At 41.5% G+C, this 23,981-nt stretch overlaps 2 protein-coding genes across 11 annotated transcripts in view; both read right to left on the bottom strand.

Annotated features, from left to right (window-relative positions):
- Positions 1-23,981, bottom strand: part of FAM172A (family with sequence similarity 172 member A) — a 428,090-nt gene that overhangs the window by 96,569 nt on the left and 307,540 nt on the right. The gene's annotated exons all lie outside the window — the stretch shown is intronic.
- Positions 1,644-23,981, bottom strand: part of POU5F2 (POU domain class 5, transcription factor 2) — a 142,498-nt gene continuing 120,160 nt past the window's right edge. For both annotated transcript variants that reach the window (XM_049708435.1, XM_049708436.1), the window contains exon 2: positions 1,644-22,767. In XM_049708435.1, the coding sequence (XP_049564392.1) occupies positions 12,371-13,441 (1,071 nt within the window). In that variant the 5' untranslated portion in view covers positions 13,442-22,767 and the 3' untranslated portion in view covers positions 1,644-12,370. The remainder of the gene's footprint in view (positions 22,768-23,981) is intronic.

The following is a 23,981-nucleotide window of genomic DNA, read 5'->3' as shown; positions in this document are numbered from 1 at the left end:
CTGAGGACAGAAGAAGAGGAAGAGCAACTGATGCATTAGTGATTTCAGTTTGCTTGTCTAATTTGTCGATTTACTATTGATAGCAAACAGATTGCAAGAACTATATTATTTCAATTGGATATAAAAATAATTTATGAATAACAAAATACATCCTAGATTTTAATTTTTCACTGCAATTAAAAAAATAAAGCATAATATATTTATCTGTGAGAGTTGAGGGACAATTTTTCCAGAAGTCTAGAACCCTAGTAATCCCCCCAAATTTCTATAAAACAGATTACTACAACAGATTATTCTGTGTTAGAAGGTAAATACCAAATGAAAGTATGACCAAGAGAGAAATTAAATACTGGGAAAAATAACCCCCAAATATCAGCAGCTCTCCCCTGAAAAGATTAATTTGGTTGTATCAATGGATAAAGTAGGATTAATAGGAAGAACTAGTGGCCTGTCTGTGTATGTTCAAACGTTAAAACTGGCGTATGGTACAGATGCTATTAAGCTATCTTAGGATATAGGTGAGTAAATGCTGCTCTAGGACCCAAAAGTATTTTTTTTTTTTTTTTTTTTTTTTGCGGTACGCAGGCCTCTCACTGTTGTGGCCTCTCCTGTTGCGGAGCACAGACTCCGGACGCGCAGACTCAGCGGCCATGGCTCACTGGCCCAGCCGCTCCGCGGCGTGTGGGATCTTCCCGGACCGGGGCACGAACCCGTGTCCCCTGCATCGGCAGGCAGACTCTCAACCACCGCGCCACCAGGGAAACCCGACCCAAAAGTATTGACGGGAGTGAATATCGCTGCAATTAGGCCCTCTGCATAGTGGGAATCAGTAACGGCAAAATGACCCAGGGCAGACTATTATAGAATCACAAACTTGCATAACAGTCTGCTGATGGATCAGTTCAAGTGTTCAAAATGTAGAATCTTCTTGTATTTAGTTATCCCACATATTCTCTTCTCGCTGCATCAGATCACATAAGCATCTGATTGTGGCACATACATTAAATCTTCCAAGAACCTAGAGAAACTGACACAATGACAACTGTAGTGGACATATCCAAAATCCTTCTTTGGGGAAGCACTCTTCAACTCACATAGCCCTTTGTGGGGCTACCAGTTACAGTGTCCTGCCCCAGTGCCAACCCCATCATAGATATGGCTGGCCCAGGCTGGTCAATCACAGCCAGTCTGGTCCTACTCCTCAATCTCTTTGGCTTAGTGCCGAGTTCAGGGATCATCACAGCAGGACGGATCAGAGTTTTCACTAAGATTCTTATTTGGATGCTAGAGGTTTTCCTCTGGGGTAATGCTGAACAGAAGACGCTGCAACTGCTTGTAGCCACCCTCCTTATCTATGTGAAGAAAGCCCTGTCTGCAAGCAAGAAAGAATGAGGCCAATAGGCAAAGAAAAGTAGAGAAGGAGATGGAGGGACAGTCTTGGTAACAGAGTTTGAGCCCCAGAATCTAGCAGTACCAGAAGTAGATCTAACCCTGGGATTTCCCATTTACATTAATCAATAAATGACTGTTTTTGTTTTGTTTTCTTTTTTGTTTGCTTTTGTTTGTTTGTTTGGTAAGCAGCTTGAACTGGACTTACGTAACTTGAAAAGAGTCTGTACTAACACGGTAATTGAAAAGGGCAGATAATATTCTACTCTTTTTTTCCAACTTCTATAAAACGTGAGACTGATACTTACGTGTGCATATTTGAATTCATATATTCATTTGAATCTGTAAAATTACTACACAGTAAATTTTAATAGTAGCATTTTTTTGAATGTTAATACATGTTTAAAGGCAAGAAGTTTCTGGATTATCCACATAAGTGCTATAGGTAACTGAAAGGGTGAAACAAAGTAATTCATATTGAGTTTTCTAATACTTTAAAATAATGAAGGGAGGAGGGCAGTGGGAGAGGAGAAGTAATTTATTCTCCTGATGTTTTTCTAGGCACAATTAAAAGTAGTTTGCATTTGCTGAGAACACAAGAGTTTGGTATTGGGGAAAAGTGGCACGCACTGGGAAACAAGGGAAAGCTAGCCTAAGACCATGGTTTTGTTGCAGATAATGCCCTGAATATACAATTCACTCATAAACGATTGAGATCTAGGTGTAGCTATTTCTCTTGGTTAAGAAAACCTTGGACAACAAATGCTTTTCCAGAACAAATTTTCATATTGCTTGAACTATAACATGTAAACCACTTTAAGAACTGACTGGAAAATAACTGTCATCTGGCATTATGATTCGTACAAGCTATATTCCACTTCAAGTTGAGTTATAAAGAACTCCAATAAAAATGTCTCAGTGTTCTCAAAATAATTACTTATTTCCCACTTTCTAAATATCCTTATCAAATCCCAACATAGTTAACTCTTAGAAGCCTTACGTTTTCAGGCTCTCTGCCTTCTAGCTCTTCTCAGTTGATGGTAAGGGTCTGAAAAGACAATTGCCCAATGGAATGCCCCAAACATGAGTCTGCTACCTCAAGCAGACCTCTCAAAATTATTCACCTAACAACTGTTTCATTATACATACTTTGGGGATTTTCAGAGGTGACCTAAATTCATAAGAAACAGATCTATCAACGCTGGATCCTAACAGATTTTCTGCCTGTCAAAACTTGTCTGCTGAAAGAAGCTAAAAAGTGTCACTCAGTATATATAAGGACAAAGCAAGGGTGTCAAGACTTATGTATTTATTGATGGCTTCTGACACTGGTGAGTTTGCATGATTTGGGAAAAAAATTTAATCTTGTTCAACATCTACATTGGCGCTAAGGACTCATTTTAGAAAGTTTTGTAAAAATTACTATATATATTAAAGCATTTCAATATTCACAGATGGAAGCAACACTGGACTTAATAACTGAAGATCTATAGGCCTTAAATTTTATTTAAAAAAGCATTATTAAGCATTGCATTGCTCTTTATGCCTTGCTAAGTACTTCTCAAAAATTCTTATGAGAGTTTTTGCTTGCTTGTTTGTTTTCTGGTTCTCAGAGTGACTCTGTACAGGAATACTTCAGTCATCTTTATTTCATATGAGGATAAAACACAGATAAGCTGTGACGAAGCAAGAGAGTGGCATGGACATATATACACCACCAAACGTAAAATAGATAGCTAGTGGGAAGCAGCCGCATAGCACAGGGAGATCAGCTCCGTGCTTTGTGACCGCCTGGAGGGGTGGGATAGGGAGGGTGGGAGAGAGGGAGACGCAAGAGGGAAGAGATATGGGAACATATGTATATGTATAACTGATTCACTTTGTTATAAAGCAGAAACTAACACACCATTGTAAAGCAATTATACTCCAATAAAGATTAAAAAAAAAAACCACAGATGGATTGATGATTTATTTTAAGTCAGTTGCTTGTTATGCACACTTACTAATCTCTGTCCCTGGTATCATGCCAGGCACTCTCTTGCATCTGGAGCCATGGGCAAGGACAGAATGACCATGCTCCATGACAGACAACAAGGTTTCTCATCAGATTTTTTTTTTTTCTTTTTTGCGCACAAAGGCAACTAGGCTACTAACTTAAGACACTGTCTTTGGTGTCTGATGGTTTTTTCAGTTAAACTCTTCCCTGTGTTTCTTACGATATTGTAATAAACATAAAGGTTCTGATTAACACCTTTGTATCAAAAGCCTAGTGGAGACAATGACTCTTGAGAAGAATAGGACAGTGGATCTACCAACCATTAATTTTTCTAGATTTGCTGATCAGTAGTACAAAGGCAAACCATCTGGAAGCTTTATGCCAGTACAAAATTATTTTATTTCCTGGAAGAAAGGCCTTCAGAACCTTGGATCTTAGTATTAAGACTTAGGCTATTTTCTATAAGTCAATATAAGAACCAGTCACCTGAAGAATGATTGTGTGTCTTAAATGACGACACCAAATCAACAGAGGTACTACAATTAAAGAGATTATCTCTTGCGTTGTTCAATGTCTCCTTAAGATTGATATATTCATCTTTAAATTTAATGTTGAGAAAATATTTTTCTCAATGCATTTTGAAAGATTCATGTAATTAGCTTCACGTACTGAGAACTATGTAACTTTCTGCTATGGCTATCAGAATTTTAGCCACTGCATTTAACTCTCAATTGCAGCAACTAATCACAGCCTAGATTTCTAGTCAAAAGCAAGTCCTTTCACTTTTTCTCCCATTCTTGACTTTTGGTCTCCCCCATCCCTCTTCTCACACCCTCCACTTAACAACTCCTAGTTATCTTTCAAGTCCTACTTAGCTCCAGTGGTCCCTGTTCTTAATGGGACAGGTACCCCCCACTGAGTTATGTGCTCCTTCCTCTGGGTTGTTCCTTTGTCCTTTCCTCTAACCCTGGCCATGGATGAGGTGATCCTTGATTTTTCTCACTCCTTTCCTCTACTTAACCTATGTGTACCTTGTCTAATTCTGATCTTTAGTGCCTAGCCCTCAACAGGTGCTTAGTAGACATTTAACCACCAAGGAAGTATAGGGTATAATAAGAATTATTATACCCTATACTTATAAGAATGTGAGGATGTAGAAGTGGAGGAAAAACAGGAGTTGGTTTGGGGCCACAGCAAAGATTTCTGGGAGATGGACCAAAGCTGGATGCTGAGTGTTATTCCTTTTGCTTGCCATGTTCTGGTGTAGCACCTTTGATCTACATAGCTCATATCTTACATAATGTATTTAAAATATGAGTATTAGTATGTGCATGCACATGTGTTTTAGAAGAGCAAGTGAGAAACCAAATCATTGCTTTATTTATACTTTCAAAATTTAATAATATTTGCAAGAATATTAGCAGCACAAAATATTTGCAGTCAGATAATATAATTTAATGTACATGCATATTTGTGATTAGGACAGGTAGAGTTTTATGGGTGAGTCTTAGAATGCATATGGAGGTAAACATGCTAATGATTTATAAGATGTTCCACTGAGTAAATAGAATCATTGTTGTCCTCATTAAAACAATGGTAGAAAATTTATACGTGCTTTTTAGTAGAAAGTGGTATTTCATTTACATGTGGTTTTATTTCTACCGCAGTATCACTGGATCAACTGTGAGAAAATATTTAAATCTCACAAATTCAAGCACCTTCTGTTTCCTAAACATTCACATGGTGTATATATGTGCTCAGAGAATGTTCACCTAATAAACTGTTTACTGACTAATGAAAGAAACTCCGTTCAAAAATAAGAATGATACAATTTTTTTATGGAGTGTGCCATTTCTGGAAACTCAAATAAAAAGGATAAAGATTCTTTCACTTCTCATTTAAAAGCATAACATTTTTGTTAGTATTTTACTTAAAATTTCTTGGCCCAGAAGACAAAAATGTACGGCATTAGATTCACTACTTTAATGATGTGACACAGAAGCAAAAACATTCTTTTCTACCTATGGTGTTGGTATGATCGCCTTTTTAGGAGAGAAAAGAACAACACAATAAATTCCTGTATGGTAAGTCTTTTCCCACCTCTTTAGTTTAAACCTCAAAGGTAATACATATTTAGCAAGCAGACTGGTACCATAAAAATATGTTTGAAATGTGGTGATCATTTATAACATTTGCATGCATTTAATGACTTATGATTACAGAAAGAATGATTTACATTTCACATACTGAGAAAACTTACTCAGTGTCTACTTAGATTTAGCAATGCTCTTAAAACCATTTATGAAAACAACCAGTGTCTAAACACTTGCTATCAGCTGTTTTAGCTCTGCTTTTCATAAATATAACATTATCACAACAAATTAAAGGCAAGTCACTTGACTGTCCTGTTACATTAGCTTGAAGAAATTAATGGCTGGCAATGCTTAGCAGAAAGTGACAGGGTTTTCTCAATAGGCTCACACAGCAATTTTTCTGGGGAAAGTAAGAATCATATCTTTATCAAAATATACAAAATTTTCTTCCTAAGATAATGCCATTCAATCTCACTGATAAAAGTACAATTGTTGTGCTCCTAAAATAGATAGAAATAAGTAGCCACTGTAATTCTTCAGCCCATAAAGTCATTTGTTGGGAGGGAAAAAATGTTATTTTTCTTGAAATTTTCTGATGAGTTACCCTGGATTGGTGATATTACCTATGTGAATGACCTAGAGACAGAACGCAGATCTGGGGCTGCCTGGCTCCACGGCTAATGCTCTTTCCTTTCCATCACACACCTCTTATTTAACTCCTTTGCAAGAAAAAATAAACAAGTCTCTCTGGGTTCCTACACCCTCCCCCCACAGCACCCACCTATATTTTCTATCAGGAGTGGTAGATGTCACAGGTTGAACTGGGTTCCCCCCCAATTTATATCTTGAAGTACTAAACCCCAGTACCTCGAATATGACATTTGGAGATAGGGTCTTTACAAAGGTAATCAAGTTAAAATAAGGTCATTAGGGTAGGCTCTAATCCAATATGACTTGTGTCCTTATAAAAGGGGGAAAGCTGAACACAGAAAAATGTATAGAGGAGAGACAATGTAAAGAGACAATAAAGAGAAGATAGCCACCTACAAGCCAAGGAGAGAGGCCTGGAACATATCCTACGCTCACAGCCCTGGAAAGAACCGACCCTACCCATACCTTAATCTTGGGCTTGGAGTCACCAGAACTGTGAGCCAATACATTTCTGTTCCTTAAGCCATCCAATCTGTGGTACTTTGTTATGGTAGCCCTAGCAAACTAATATAGTAGGCTTTGGACAGAAAAGCTAGAGTTCAATGAAGAAATAGTATGAATGAAGGCAGGACTGGGCTTGCATTTGGGAGACAACTGCGACCACAGCAGGAGATCAGGAAGGAAAGGTTTAAGTGGTAATCACAGTATGAGGAACAATGTCCTCTGTCCATTCCCATACTCTATATCCTTGTGGCCTCCATATTCAATCTGTGGTACATTGTTTTGTTCTTATTCATGGAGACTCATACAATTATTATAGGCTAGAAACAACTTCAGAGATCATTCCTTTCAATTATATAACATTACAAGGGTTTTCAGAAAGTCTTTATCTAAATCCTTCAAATCAAAACCTTATCATCTGTTCCCTTACCTAGTTGTTATTTGACAGCTAAGGAAACGAACTTTTTATTGTCTTCCAATTATTACAATTCCAAAAGTCATTTCCCAATGTTAGATAGTATGTTTTCTAGCAACTGAGACTATTGTCTTTTTCTGTTCTTTCATTATTCAGTTTTGGCTATCGATCGATGAGCACAATTTCACTGTGTGAAATTTCCTAGGATGCAAAAGAGCGATTTATGAGCTATAAATAAAGCCCAGACAAGGTACAGTGAAAACACAATGGAGAGAAAACTTATTGGGTGGCTACTGCATAAAAGGGAAGTCCTAGGGGTTTCTTTTTATATAACCTAATTTTACCTGTTTATCAACTCTCTCACCCTGTGGATTGCTAGACATATTTCACAGATGAGAAACTGAGGCTGAAAGAAGTAATTTCAAGTAACAGAGATGGTAGGTTACTGAGCTGAGATTTGAACCCAGAAAAGCCTGTCTTCCAAACTATGCCTTGGCTATGGGGCCATACTTCCTCTGGCTTAGAATATTTGTTAACAACTGATGTTATCAGAGGCAATACTCATGTAACAGGAGGACTATAACTCTAAAGCTAAATGAAGACTTCTGATACCTGACACTCCATCATATTTATCATGAGTTGTCATCACATGCTTATTTGTTTAACATGGACACCTCAGCATACTTTAAGCACCCTGAAGGTCAGGATGAGCCTGTTTTGGTCACCACTGCATCTTAAGTACCGAGGGCACAACCAGCTATATAAGGTACTCAATTAATATTTGTTGAATGGCTACATTAACAAATAATTGAATCTAGCTTAAATTTTAATTAGGCTGGTGTTATGAGCTGAATTTTATCCCACAAAAATTTATATGTTGAAGTCCTAACCCCTAGTACCCCGAAATGTGACCTTATTTGGAGACAGGATCTTTACAGAGATCTAAGTTAAAATGAGGTCAGTAGGGCAGCCCTAATCCACTGACTGGTGTCCTTCTAAGAGGAGGGAATTAGGACACAGATATGTACACGGGGAGACAATGTCAAGAGACAGGGAAAAGGAGGCTGTTTACGAGCCTGAAACAGAGATCCTTCCCTGATAGCCCTCAGAAGGAAGCAACTCTGCAACACCTTGATTTCAGACTTCTAGCATCCAGAACTGTGAGAAAATAAATTTCTATTCTTTGAGCCACCCAAGCTATAGTACTTTGTTATGGCAGCCCTAGCAAACTAATATGTGATATATTGAAACTAATTCTCTTTCAGTAAAAAGGTGTATGTTAAGATTTGCCCACTACTCAGTCAATGATATCCAAAGTTTTACAGCTGTTCCAGGAGCATTATCATCCATTCTAAGACAACAATTCAACTTAATGCATCTTATACACTGCCCTGGCCAGTTCTAAAAGAAGGCCTATACCATGCATCCCAGAAGGAAGACTAATTATTAAACAATAGAGTTACTCCTTTGGCAAAGAAGAAATGGTATGTTAAACAGGTTGTACAGATTTAGAAGATAACATTGATTTTAAAAATCAATGGAAGGCCTCAATTTTTCCTTTTCTGACCATAGTCTTTGGCAGGCAGTCAGTACAAGAGTCAATAGCGATAAGTGAAGTTGGTTTGCATTTCGAATTTTGCTGGAAGCTGGGGGAAGGAAACCTAAGAAACGCAAGTTCAGTGCCAAAGTAGCTGATTTTGCCGTTAGGAGAATTCACAAGGCTCACAGCTAAAAAGTGAGGTGGCAGAGCAGCAGCCCAACATACCTACCCGCTGGGTTCTTTTCTGGAGGCAGCCCCTTAGGTAAACCATACAGTCTCCCAAAGCTTCTTGTCACGTTTCTCTTCACTGGTGTAACCACGATAATGCTAATGCCTTGTTTTAAGGATTCTACTGGGTATTGGGGTAGATTTACTTCATAACAGTTCATCTTTCAATTGACTGGGGCTGTAATCACAGGAACTGACCCCCCTTCAAATCTAAAAATCCACAGATCTCATTTATATTCATTTAGTTTCTTCAAACATGACAAGTAGGGAGAATTCTACCGTGATAAAACCAGGATTTTGATATTTTCAAATGCTTTTTTAAAATTGAAAAGTAAACATCCAGGAACATGAAAATGATTTGGGCTTATATTCTAAATGTAGGTTAACTACACTGAAGTATATAAACACTCTAATTGTAATTGTAAATTACCATGTTGTGCAGGAAAACAGACATATGGCAGGTATCTTCATTCACTGAGCTGCACTACAGCTCTTTAACATTAATGGACATCTGATTAAAAAAACCCTAATTTTTAGCAATGCCTTTCCAACTGATATGTCCCAATACTCCTGCATTTAGAGAATTGCCTTTCTTTTACAGAAACTACAAATCTGACTAAAAATGAAAAGGCCAGATTTATTATTCTAAAATATTGTTTTATAATGAGAAATTACCATTTAGAGACAAGAAAGACTAGAAGAATGAATATTTTTAGGAATCCTAGATTTTCTGGAGTCTTTGTTTAGATATATTTCTTGAATTTTTAAACTGTATAATACATACAGCAAATTTTAAAAAAAATCACCAGTAATACCTATTATAGATTTTTTTCCCTGTAATATACCTTTTTCCTTAAAAAATGACATCACAAAGTTTAATAAATTGTTTTGCCTCATTCAACAATCTTTTCTGAACTGTTTGTCAATTTTTACCCTATATGGTGTTCCTTTTTATTTATTTAACCCTTTGTTGAACACTGTTTCTAACTTTTCGTTGTTAAAATTAAAAAAAAATGCTGTGATACCACCCTTATCACTAAATTTTTGCATACATATAACAATTATTTTCTTATAAACATTATTTAAAAGTTGAAATGATGGGCCAAAGGAAAAGCACATTTTAAAAACTTCTCATATGAATTACCCAACAGCCTTTCATGAAGGTTGTACCAATTTACATGACCACAGATGGAATAGCCAAATACTTGTTTCTTTTATTTTGTTCATCACGACCACAACACTGTGTTCAAATTATTGTAGTTTCATAACATCTGGTAGAACAAGGCCCTAACGCTTTACCTTCAAAATTTCCATATTTCCCCAAGTTTCATTCTTTCGGTTTAGAATCACTTTGTCAAGTAATACTCCCATATTCCACTAGGATTTTATTTGAATGGAATTGTAGTTTTCATTGTAAAAACATTGTTCTACATAGATAATACAATTTTGTACCCTGAAAAGAATTTATAAATGGATTCTGCTAAGGGAATCAGTACTGTTTAGTAAGAATATTTCTAGAAGAAAGTCATAAACAAAAGTGGCTATTCTGAAAAATAAATCCTTATGACACAGTTTTAGTATAATAAACAATGATGTATACTACACACATTTTAAAAATATGAAATAATAGAAAACAGATGCTATTTTAAGAGCAGGATAATGTTTTGGAATAAGGAGGGATCTCCTAACACCTCAAGTTTTCTTAGACAAGAAGTAGGAAAACTTCTAGGGAAGGGAGAAATTGTTCTTTATGATAAGAATCTAATTAAAGTGCCAAGGAATGATAAAAGCATAAGAACAATAAAGGCAATAATCAATACAGTATTTGGTCTGAATTTGAAAGACTTATGTTAGAACTGATTCAGGGCCTTTATACTGTACTGGCTAGAGATACCCAGAAAATACAGACTTGAAGAAAACCAGGAATTACCTATTAGTTTTCAAGGGAAAACTCTCAAAAGTAAGATGGCCAATGGGAAGGTGTTGCTTAAATTCTAAAATCATAGATCTACACAGTCATGGTCCCCATTGAAATGTGATGAAGGCTACCATCACCATCTTTGAAGAAAATGCACATATGTACAAACACGCTATTCTGCTTATACCTCAAAGAGGTTTGGCATCTTCAGGTTAAGAATACCTGCCTTGTCAAAAGGAAATACAAGATAAAGGAAACATTTGATACAGAAATTTTCAGAATGATGGCAAAGATCTCATTGAGTGAGTGGTTGGAATTTATGTTTTTAACTGAGGTAGGGGAAAATCTGGCAAATATGAAGACTTTGGACTGTTGTTTGGAACCTGCCTCTACTAACTCCTCCCCTGAAATTGTTCTAAGACATGTACCCGTAACATCTTTGTTAATGAAATGATATAGCTTACTTGATTTATGTTATTTGATCTCTGACATATGACACTGCTAACCACTGACAACATACTCTTGGTTTTTTGAAGTTTGGCTCCATTTTCACTAACCTACGTGTCTTGACAGTGCTCTACTTTCAGACATTGACGAGAGGAAGAAATACATATTGGAAGAAACTAGAAAAAAGCAATTAATAAAAATAAACCTAAAATTAAATAATTAGGAAATAAAAACAGTAAATAGGATTAAAAATAAAAAACTTGTTATTTGAAAATACCTGTAGATAAATTCTTCGTAAGACTGATTAAGGAAAAAAGTAGAGAAAAAAATGGACAAGATTAGTAAGCAAAAAGAATACATAAACTCAGGTATAGTATATGGTGACAGAATTATAAAACCATAAATATTACATGGAGGTGTACGGCAACAGGTGTGAAAACACAGAGGGATTAATGCCTTCTGTTTAGTATACGATGACCCATATTGACCAATGTAGAAGTAGAGAACTGGAAAAGACCAATTTCATGGAAGAGATTGGAAAAGTGATTTAAGATGCACCACTGCAAAAGCCACCAGGGAGTTGGATAGTTGGATCAACTATCACAAATATCCTCTACAAAGCATTTCTGAGCTCAAAAGAAAGTAAGGGAAATTCCCAGGGAATAAACCAAACAGAGCTGAAAAGTGAATTAGAAAAAAACACATCTTTCAAGAAAAGGGGGAGAACCGGCAAACTCTTGTGTTTCAACAAGGGCTCTGGGTAGGCTCTATGTACTCTTTTCCTGTCCCATCCTCAAACCTTCCCCTGGAGGCAACGATTATCTTGGACTCTGTGTTCACACAAAGTTCTGCTTGGTTTTGATAGAAATAATACACTGACATAGTCTTCTGTGACCTGAGTTTTTCACTCAGTATTGTGTTCATACGAATATCCCTATGTTTACTGATAACCACGTGGAATAAGAGACACAATTACTTTTCAATTAATAAACAGAGAGAAACAAAATATCCAAAACCATCTACGTTTTGGAATGTACCTTAAAGTCAATGCTAAGGAAAAACAAAGGGAAAAACAACACAGCAGTAAACTTCAACCTCCCTCCCCAAATTTTCCTAAACAGCTCCCATCCCTCTCCCTTACGTATTCTTAACTTCTTTAGACAACTAATGGAGGACTTAATGCTAAAAGCCTTTAAGTGAACCCCAGGGACCCGTTTCCCCGGGTTGGCCCTCCCCAGAAAGGCAGGCGCCTCAGCTGGAAAGCCTGGGGAGGCTCAGGGTGGTGGCTGGGGCAGAGAGGAGGGTTCCTCCCGCAGTGAAAGGGGCAGGGGTACAACGGTGTAAAGTAGGGTCCCCCATAATGGGGGACACAGAAATGGAGTCCCGATGTCAGGGGAAAGCACACTGGTCCTCTTGGGAGAGGAGGTCTGACAGTCCCCACCTCTGTCAGTGGGGAGAAATCATTGCTTGGCCGACTGCCCATCTTGCTCCAGTTATGGAACCAAACTTGGATGAAGTCCTTCTGCAGCTGGAGCTGCCCAGCGATGCAGCTGATCTGCTGGGGTGTGGGCTTCTGGCACTGCAGGAAGAGTTTCTCCAGGCTGTTTCCGATGTGTCTCTCCCTGTATGCCCGTCTGTGCTTCCCAGCCTGCTGCAGGATCGTCTCCATTTTGCATAAGCCCAGAAGGTTCTCCATGTCCACTTGCTCCAGCCACATCTTCAGCAGCAGTCGCAGCTTCCACATGTTGGTGAGGCTCAACTGCTGGGCCTCGAAGCACCAGATGGTCGTCTGGCTCAGCGTCCTTCCAAAAAGAGCCCCCATGAGCAACGCCACGTCGGCCTGAGAGTACCCCAGGGTCATCCTCTTCTGCCTCAGCTCCTTGGCCAACTGCTCCATCTCCTGTACGGCAGAGACGTCTTCTGGCAGCGCCAGCGTCGGGATGCACTGCAGGACGATGCAGGGCCCGGGGAAGGCGACCTCAGAGGGTCTTGGGAACCAAGCGCTCACCTCTCCAGCTCCGACCCGGGGCCGGCAAGGCATCATCCCATCCTGGAATTCGCACGGCGGGGGACCTGGGGACAGTGCCCACACCTCAGGGTCTGGGCACATCCCCGGCCTGACCTCTGGCCGGACCATCAGCCTGCCGGGGGCCGCCTGGGCGCTCAACTCGATTGGAGTGTCAACCCGCACCGGCACTGGCCCTGCGGGCCTGTCCCCACCAGTGCCCGGCATGGGGAAGTTTGAGGGGCTGTGTCCGGCCATGGGGTAAGACCGCTCAGAGCAGGGAGTCTGGTAGGAACGGACGGCTCTCGAGGCTTCGGAACAGCCACCAGCCTCGCCCTCGAGCCCCGCCCCCCAGTGGGCTGAGGTGGCAGTGCAGGCGGGAGAAACTGAGGCCGAGGGTGTGTATGGGAGCTGGCGGGGGAAATCTGGTAGATCCTACTGATAACTGCCTGGTCCCCAGGGTTAAGGGAGGGGCTCCCCTACCCTGAACTTTGCTTCCAACTCCTTCCGAAGTGCAAGTCTCTCTCTTGGGCTTTGCAGCTCCAAGCTGTCTGGGATCCCTTAGTCACTGAGTCCATCCTCTCCCTGAAGGGAACCTAGGTGTTTCCTTTCAGCTCTTCTGAACTCTGGTATCTAATCTCTTTTCTCCACGAAATGTGAATGACCGCTTCAGGCTTCACAAATATTTGTTAAATATCTCTATGCCAGGTTTTTTTTCTTTATGCTACCCCTTAATTCATTAACTGTCCCCTCACTGCTATCTTCATGGTCACAAGTACTGCCAACGTCTTTCCACCTGCACATCTTCAGTCCCTGTGCCCTAGGAAACCTAAGCATCCCTGCCTGAATTTCTAGTTAGCATCAGTTTACTGTCAGATTCTGTCCCTCACCCCCGCACTCCGTCAGATTCCACTCTCACTGGGGCCAAGTTTCCTGACTAATTCCATGTTTGCCCCACCAGTCCTTCAAGTCCTTTGCTCCCCATCCTACCTCAGCTTCCTGGTCCAGAGTTTCCACATACAACAGAGGCCTATGTGTTTCATCTTTCTCCCCTCTGGAGACAGGTCTCTGGACTGGCCCTACCTGCTGTTCCCTATGGAGGACACTCCTTGCAATACCTTACTCACCAACATCAGGCTCCTCTACCCCTGACACCTCTCCCATCAGAGACCCAAGGATCTTAGAATATTTGTCCCTCCATCATGTCCCCAGCTCGGGTAACCAGTCCTAGGCCCTGGGTGGAGAAAGCTAAGGAGGGAAGGGGAAGAGAAGATCAGACCTCAGGTTCAAAGCTTCCAAGGAGGAGCTTTAGGAAAGAAGAGAGGACAGCGATCCTGGCTGGATAATCCCAGCCTCTTGCCCTTTCACTCTCCAACTCAACCATGATGAGGCTCTACTCTACCCACATCTACTGAAATTGCTCTTGATGAAGTCATTGGTAACCTTCCAACTGTCAAATCTGACAGCCTTTTAAAAGTCTTCATCTTATTAAACTTCTCTGCAGTATCTGACAATGCTGACTACTCTTCTTGCGCCTCTGTTTTAAATTCCATGAAACGCTGGTAACAGTCAAATCTGTATTTCAGCCTTGACTTTTCTTTTAATTTCCAGTCTGTATTTCCCATTGCCCCAAATCAAATTCATTATATGCATTTCTAAGCCCGCTGCTCCTCTAGGGCTCCCTGAGCTGGTTGATGGCATTATCACCCACTCAGTCACCCAAACTGAAACGCAGGAATTGTTCCTGACCTTTCCCATGCTCCGCAGGGCATCAAATCTTCCGTTGTGGGTCTCCTAAAACAGCTGAGCTCTACGATCTCCTCTCTAGCCTCATCTTACTGTTTTAATTTAGGCCAAATAATTTCTCACTTGCATTATCATAATAACCTTACAATTGGTTTCTTCTGCGTCTCCTTTCAAGTTATCTTTCATACCTGTGCTAGAGGTAATTTACCCCAAACCAAACCAAACCAAAACAAACCAAAACAAACCTAACCAAACCCAACCGAATGAAAAAAAAATCTAACCATGTCATTTTTCTCTTAAATTTTTTCAAAATCTAGCCCCTCTTTCCCCAATCAACAAGGTGGGCATTCCAAATCCTGAGTATGGGACACAGTGTTTTTCACCATCTGGCCCCCTCTTCCTTCCTTTCCCAGCCTCGTCTACCACACTTCCCCAAGCTCTCTGCACCCCCAGCTTACTCCATCCATGCTCAGTGGGAATACTTCACTTTGTAATAAAGATGCCACAATTTTCGTGGCTATTATGCTTTTCTTCATGCTGCTCCTTCTATCAGAAACAGCTTCCCCTGCTTGTTGGTCTCATTCTCTCATATCATTCAAGATTCTGCTCAAATGTCACTTCGACAGAGAAGCTTTCCCTGACCACTCTTTCTAAAACAGCAACCCTTGTCACTCTCTGTTCCCTTTATTAACCTACTCTTTTTTTTTATATTAATAGGTACTGCCACCTAATATATAATTATTTATCTCTCTGTTTATTGTTTGTCTCTGTGCTGCCAAGAGAGCAGGGATTTTGCCTAGTTCACCGCTGTGTCTACAGGGCCCACAACTGTGCTTGGCTCAGTAAACTTTCCTGAGTAAATGAAGTGTGCTGTATTTCCAGTTACCTTTAAGTCACAGTTTAGAGGACACTTTATGGTGAGACCTTCCCCCAGGCAGAGTTAATTAATGCTTTTGTGGCCCCCTCCTTGTACTTGATATATGTTTTTACTGTAACATTTATCAGTAATTATTTATTTTATGTCTTTGTCTTTCCAGCTAGGTACTTAAGGGCATGCATGTAGATGTTATATAGCCTGGAACATAATAGAACCCTGAGTGATACACTGCTCAATAAATGTTTGCTGAATGAGTGAACGAATCCTCACCTCTACAGTCCTGAGAGTGAAGTACATTTAGTTTCAGTTTAACAATGAGAAACTTGACCCTACCAGGTGCCTCTCCGTACTTTCTCTCCTGTACTAGAACAGGCCCTTATGTAGATGGGGGTAGTAGTACTATGAGACTAAATTCAACTCAACACTATAGAAAATAAGGTTGTAGAAATGGCCTTGAAGCCATGGTAGAGAGAAAAAGAATCAAGAAATCGCTGCCATCTCTACAGGCTGTGTATTTGCTTATTTGTTGAATGCCTGCATCTCCACTGCAAACCTGGCTAGAATGTATGCTTGTAAAGAGCAAGGTCTTTGTCTGTCTGGCTTACTGCTAGATTCTCAGCACCTGGAACTATACTTGGCACAAAGTGGGAAGTCAAGAGATATCTGTTTAATGTTAAATAAATGAATCTCTGCAGCATTAATGGTGAAAAGACTTCCATTCCATGGGTTACGTTTTAAGATGACAGTCTATGAAAAACAGTTTGCAATATACAAAATTTCACTGCTATTTATTCTTTCCAAGTATACCTACATGCTGTTTTTTCAATATTACAAAGCAACCAGCGCCTGCTAAACACAATGAAAGGTGGATCACAGAGAGAATAAGAGACAACAATTATATAAGTTAAGGCCCACATAGTGAAACCAGCCCATTTGCAAAAGAAAACCACAGAGAAATGCTTCATAAGTTGTCTAAAAACAATAAGTAAGTAAAAATGTTTTTAGTGAATTGGAAAAAGTGAGGAAAGCTTCATTATATTAACTGAGATAAAACACAGTAGCTTAAAACATTTACTAAATTAAAAAGTAAGGGTATATGAACTTGATGGGTTTTAAATTAACTTGGATACTCTCAATTAACGTTGTCTCTGTACTTGGTCGGATCTCATCTGCCACTGTGCCTATCTCCTGGTTTATGTATATGTGTTATTGTGAATAAAAACCCATATTCTTAAGAGAAGTCTTGACACCTCCTTAAAAGTGTATTTAATGTGCTATAGAAATGGGGTGATCGGGGGAAAAAACCAGGAGCATATTTGGTTGGAACAGAAATAGGGATCAGGGAAGGCAGGTGATGGGAATGCCCAAGACAACCAGCCCTGTTTGGGCTGGGGCGCTTGAGAGGCTAATCCATCACCTTCAACAAACCCTGAGACCCCTTAGTAAGTGATTAGATTACAATGTAAGAATCAGGCCAGTCTTATCCATAGGGAATTATAAAGTAAGGATAAGAAACACATGGTCCCAGGCCCCATGTATTTATAACCTAAATGGAGGAGAAGAGAAGCTGTCAGGAGAGCAGGACAGCTACATTTGCCCAAAGAGAAGTTAACGGTTTTCTATTATTAGGATCTTTGGAATTAAGAGAAAGTTAAGTTTTAAGCTGAAATACACAAAGCATCAGGATTTGTGAAATTAAGCTCTCCTTAAGTAGCTTCTAATCTAAGATGTCAAAAACAACTGCCAAGATCACTAATGGTAAGAAGCAGAAAACAGTGGAGGCAAAGTTCATGATAAATGTCCTTGTGGGTCTTGGTTCAAGTTTCATCTCTTTGAAAAGCTTGGCCAATACACTCAGGACTACAGTGATCTCCGTCCTCTCTGAACTTAGTGTCTTTCCATTCAGATACATTGTCTGCTTTATAAAGCCAGCTGGAGTTTCATGTCATAGCTCCGACCCAGGAGGTACGGAAATGTCTCTGAACAGACATCACAGATACCATTTATTTTGTACTTATGTGCCAAACAATGTGCTAATGCCTGAGCTATGCACAGTACTCTGAGGATGGTAAGTGCATAAAAGCACCTGGATGAGAGGGAGATCTGGTTTTGATTTACATCATCCTATTGATGAGTTATCTCGTTAACCAGGAAGGTGATCCCTGCTTCCGCATCTCTCCAAATGCATCTCTCCCAAAGCTGCTCATGTCCCAGATGGAGGACACAGCTTTGTTCAGGACTATGTGAGGAGTTTCATTTCTCTGTCGGAGGCTCGAAAAAATACTTTTTGAATGTAATTAGATCAACAGAGAAGATCTAAGAATAATGTACAAGTCAGGCAGAGAGGGCCAGGCCCGCTAGATGGTGCCAATTTTATAGTTTTTCCCACTCTACATGTATCCTAGTAACTGAGCATTGACCAGGCATCAGTGTGTAAAGGCACTGTCACCAGAAGGGCAGGTATAGGTCCCCAAGAACCACACTAGTCAAGGAGACAAAAAGCAAAGGCAGGAGACAAGATCCAGAGATCAGTTACTGGGAAGTCCCTCTCTGGGTTTAGGAAGTAAAGTGAGAAACCCAGGAGAATGGTGGTAACTGTCCAGTAAGGAAAGATGCCTCCCACCTCACAGTGAGAGAGTTAACACCACACACCACAACAATTTAGTTCACTGAAACTACCTCAAAATACACTGAAATGATTAAATTGTCAATTCTCTGGGTGAATTTTCAAGTAGAAAACTGTATAAAACAAAGTGAGCGGGGGGACTCAAGATGGCAGAATAGAAGGACACGGAATTCGGCTCTCCTCACATATACATCAAGAATACATCTACAAATGGAACAATTCTCACAGAGCACCTGCTGAACATTAGCGGAAGACTTCGGACACCTAAAAGGACAAGAAAAATCCCCTCATAACCTGTAGGAGGAAAGAAAGAAGAAAAAAAGAAAAGGAAGCAAAACAGGGATCAGCACCCCTGGCGGGAAGCTGAAGGTGAGAGGAGGTCCCTGCACTCAGAAAAACTCCCTCTCGGTGGGGAAATTAGCTGCGACAGAAAAGGACCTTTGGGGGATCAGAGGAGAATGCAGCACAGTTTCTGAAGGCAGGACAAGGTAAGAACTACACAAGTGGTCAACACCGCAGCTCTGCGCATTCCAGCCTGAGTCCTGAGTTGCCAGTTGTGGAGGGTGGGGCTTGGTGCTGGAAGGTGGGATTTGGAGTGCGGACCCAGGAGGGGACAGCTGTTGGCTGTGAAAAGACAGCCTGAAGGGACAGGAGTAAGGAGCTACACAACCAGGAAAGTCTGCGGGAAAAGTGCGGGACACCATAGAAGCAAGGCGTCATTGTTGAGTGGCACGCAAGGGGCGGGGCCACCATTACAACCCCTCTCCCCACCTGCTGGCTTCTTCTGCCTCCACAGGCACTGGGAGGGGCTCCCATCTGAGTGGGCTTGCCTGCCCCTCGGGCCAGGGTCTCCTACGCCCATGTGGGCTCCAGGGTCCTGAGCGCCACCCATCCCAAAACCTCCTTGGGAATCAGCCCTGGGCTCCCCTGCCTGGGACAGGAGTGTACTGATGCTGGCAGGGGCTGAATGCTAAAGTGTGGGGTTGGGAGAGCAGATCAGGGAGAGGAGCTCTCTTGGCTGCGCAGAACAGCAGAGGGGACGGGTGTCAGGGGATGCGTGGCTCCAAATGCCCCTAGGGGAAGCGTCGTCTACCTGGAAAGTGAGGCATCATTGTTGAGTGGTGAGTGGTGAGTGGTGGGGGGCTGCCCCTGCCCCTGCATGCCAGCTCCTACCTCCACGGTCTCTGGGAGGTACTCCTGGCACAGCGAGCATGCCACAGTCCGTTGCAATGGCCTGCTGGTCCCTGCTGCTGCAGGCAACTCACACACACCCCAACTGTGCCCTCTGTACCCCACCCCAGCCCCAAGCAGCCACGGCTTTTGCTCCCTCAGCTGGGCAAGGAACAGATGCCTAAGGATGGCGCACAGGCGGATGCGGGGTCAAAAGCAAAGCTGAGCCCCAGGGGTGGTGCGACTGAGGAAGAGGAATGGAAATCTTTCTGTGCAGCTGCACAGGCCATGGATTAAATCCCCAAGATCGGCTTGGTAAATCCCACATCTGTGGAATACCTGAAGGGACAATGAGTGTTCCCACAACTGAGACTGGTCTGGCCTTCACAGCAGTGGACTCTGGGGGCAAGAACATGGGGGAGTTAGGCCAGGTCAGGGTCTGAGCTGGCCCCACAGAGTCCACAGCAGGTCCAGAGACCAACCTAGAAGTACTGGAAGGCCTCCAGGGGAAGTCGGGACTGGCTCTGGTTCACTGGGGGAGCAAGGACACTGACAGAGCAGGCCCGAGGAAAATATTCTTATTACGATTATTATTTTTTTGGGTTTGTTTCATTTTGTTCACTTGTTGGTGTTGTTGCTTTTATTATTTTTTAACCTTTTTATTTTTTCTTTTGTATTTTTTTTTACGGTACGCAGGCCTCTCACTGTTGTGGCCTCTCCCGTTGCGGAGCACAGGCTCTGGACGCGCAGGCTCAGCAGCCATGGCTCACAGGCCTAGCCGCTCCGTGGCATGTGGGATCCTCCTGGACCAGGGCACGAACCCATGTCCCCTGCATCGGCAGGCGGACTCTCAACCACTGCACCACCAGGGAAGCCCTTCTTTTTTTAATATATATATTTTTTATTTTTCTATTTTTACTTTATTTTTGTTGTTTTGTGTTTTTTTCTTGTTTTTGGTCTTTGTTTTTTATTTTATTCTTTTTTTATTGTTTTTATGTGTATATTTTATGTTTTCTTCACTTTCTGGTTTATTGTTTGCTTTGGTTTTTATTTTTCATTTTTTGTTTTTGTTAGTTTACTCCTCACTGACTGTTCTCATTTTCTAATTATTTTTATTTATTTATTTTTGGCTGCGTTGGGTCTTTGTTGCTGCATGCGGGCTTTCTCTAGTTGCAGCGAGCGGGGGCTACTCTTTGCTGCGGTGCACGGGCTTCTCACTGTGGTGTCTTCTCTTGTTGCAGAGCACAGGCTCTAGGCACACGGTCTTCAGTAGTTGTGGCATGTGGGCTCAGTAGTTGTGGCGCACAGGCTTAGTTGCTCCACGGAACATGGGATCTTCCTGGACCAGGGCTCGAACCCATGTCCCCTGCATTGGCAGGAGGATTCTTAACCACTGTGCCACCAGGGAAGCCCCTCATTTTTGAATTCTTTTGTTTGTTTGTTCTCTTTTTTTTCTGTGTGTGTGTGTTGTGTTGTTGCTGCTCTTTGTTTTTGCTTTTGCTATTTGTCTTGGGTTTTGTTTGTCTGTTTGTTTTGTTTTCTTTTTTTGTCCCTCTGGCTGCACTGTGCAGCTTGCAGGCTCTTGGCTCCCTAGCCAGGGGTCGGGCCTGGGCCTCTGGGGTGGGAGCACTGAGCCCAGGATGCTGGACCACCAGAGAACTCCTGGGCCCAGGAAATATTAATCAGTGTGAGCTCTCCCGAGGTATCCATATCAACATCAAGACACAGCTCCACCCAACTGCCTGTAGGCTCCAGTGCTGGATACCTCATGCCAAACAACTAGCAAGACAGGAACACAGCCCAACCCATCAGCGGATAGGCTACCTAAAGTTGAACTAGCTCACAGACACCCCAGAAAACACACCACATGACGTGGCCCTGCCCATCAGAGGAAAAAGATTCAGCTCCACCCACCAGAGTGGATGCACCAGTCCCTCCCACCAGGAAGCCTACACAAGCCCCTGAACCAACCTCACTCACCAGCAGGCAGACAACAGAAGCAAAAGGAACTACGAGCCTGCAGCCTGCAGAAGTGAGACCATAAACACAGTAGGTTAGACAAAATGGGAGGACAGAGAAATATGTTGCAGACGAAAGAGCAAGGTAAAATCCCACAAGACAAAGTAAATGAAGAGGAAATAGGCAATCTACTTGAAAAATAATTCAGAGTAATGATAGTAAAGATGATCCAAGATCTCAGAATTAGAATGGAGGCATAGATTGAGAAGATACAAGAAATGTTTAACAAGGACTTAGAAGAACTAAAGAACAAACAATCAGTGATGAACAACACAATAACTGAAATTAAAAATACACTAGAAGGAATCAATAGCAGAATAACTGAGGTGGAAGGATGGAAAAGTGACCTGGAAGATAGAATGGTGGAAATAACTGCCACAAAGCAGAATAAAGAAAAAAGAATGAAAAGAAAGGAGGACACTCTCAGAGACCTCTGGGACAACATTAAGGGCAACAATATTTGAATTATAGGGGTACCAGAGAAGAAGAGAAAGGAAAAGGGCCTTAGAAAATATTTGAAGGGATTATAGTAGAAAACTTCCCGAACATGTGAAAGGAAATAGTCAATCAACTCCAGGAGGTGCAGGGAGTCCCATACAGGATAAACCCAAGGAGAAACACGCTGAGAAATATATTAATCAAACTAACAAAAATTAAATACAAAGAAAAAAAAATTAAAAGCAGCAAGGGAAAGGCAACAAATAACTACAAGAGAATCCCCATCAGTTTATCAGCTGATTTTTCAGCAGAAACTCTGCAGGCCAGAAGGGAGTGGCAGGACATATTTAAAGTGATGAAAGGGAAAAACCTACAACCAAAATTACTATACCCAGCAAGGATCTCATTCAGATTTGATGGAGAAATCAGAAGCTTTACAGACAAGCAAAAGCTAAGACAATTCAGCACGACAAAACCAGCTTTACAACAGATGCTAAAGGAACTTCTCTAGGCAGGAAACACAAGAGCAGAAAAAAACCTACAAATACAAACCCAAAACAATTAAGAAAATGGTAACAGGCACATACATATTGATAATTACCTTAAATGTAAACGGATTAAATGCTCCAACCAAAAGACATAGATTGGCTGAATGGCTACAAAAACAAGACCCGTACATATGTTGTCTACAAGAGACCCATTTCAGACCTAGGGATACATACAGACTGAAAGTGAGGGGATGGAAAAAGATATTCCATGCAAATGGAAATCAAAAGAAAGTTGGAGTAGCAATACTCATATCAGACAAAATAGACTTTAAAATAAAGACTATCACAAGAGACAAGGAAGGACACTACATAATGATCAAGGGATCAACCCAAGAAGAAGATATAACAATTGTAAGTATTTATGTACCCAACATAGGAGCACCTCAATACATAAGGCAAATGCTAAGAGCCATAAAAGGGGAAATCGACAGTAACACAATAATAGTGGGGGACTTCAACACTCCACTTACACCAATGGATAGATCATCCAGACAGAAAATTAATAAGGAAGCAAAAGCCTTAAATGACACATTAGACCAGATAGATTTAACTGAAATTTATAGGACATTCCAACCAAAAGCAGCAGAATACACTTTCTTCTCAAGTGCACATGAAACATTCTCCAGGATAGATCACATCTTTGGTCACAAATCAAGCCTTGGTAAATTTAAGAAAACTAAAATCGTATCAAGCATCTTTTCCGACCACAAGGCTATGGGATTAGAAATCAATTACAGGGGAGAGACCGTTAAGATGGCGGAGGAGTAAGATGTGGAGATCACCCTCCTCCCCACAAATACATCAGAAATACATCTACATGTGGAACAGCTCCTACAGAACACCTACTGAACGCTGGCAGAAGACCTCAGACTTCCTGAAAGGCAAGAAACACCCACGTACCTCAGTAGGGCAAAAGAAAAAAGAAAACAACAGAGACGAAAGAATAGGGATGGGACCTGCACCTCTGGGAGGGAGCTGTGAAGGAGGAAAAGATTCCACACACTAGGAAGCCCCTTCACTGGCGAAGATGGGGGGTGGTGGGGGTGAAGCTTCCAAGCCACGGAGGAGAGCACGGCAATAGGGGTGCAGAGGGCAAAGCGGAGAGATTCCCACACAGAGGATTGGTGCCGACCAGCATTCACCAGCCTGAGAGGCTTGTCAGCTCACCCACCAGGGCGGTGGGGGCTGGGAGCTGAGGCTCAGGCTCTGGAGGTCAAATCCCAGGGAGAGGACTTGGGTTGGCTGCGTAAACACAGCCTGAAGGGGGCTAGTGTGCCACAGCTAGCTGGGAGGGAGTCCGGGAAAAAGTGTGGAACTGCCTAAGAGGCAAGAGACCATTGTTTCGGGGTGCACGAGGAGAGGGGATTCAGAGCA

Source organism: Orcinus orca, chromosome 3 (genome assembly GCF_937001465.1).
Source record: "Orcinus orca chromosome 3, mOrcOrc1.1, whole genome shotgun sequence".
Taxonomy (NCBI): domain Eukaryota; kingdom Metazoa; phylum Chordata; class Mammalia; order Artiodactyla; family Delphinidae; genus Orcinus; species Orcinus orca.
This window is presented reverse-complemented; position numbering and strand designations above follow the sequence as displayed.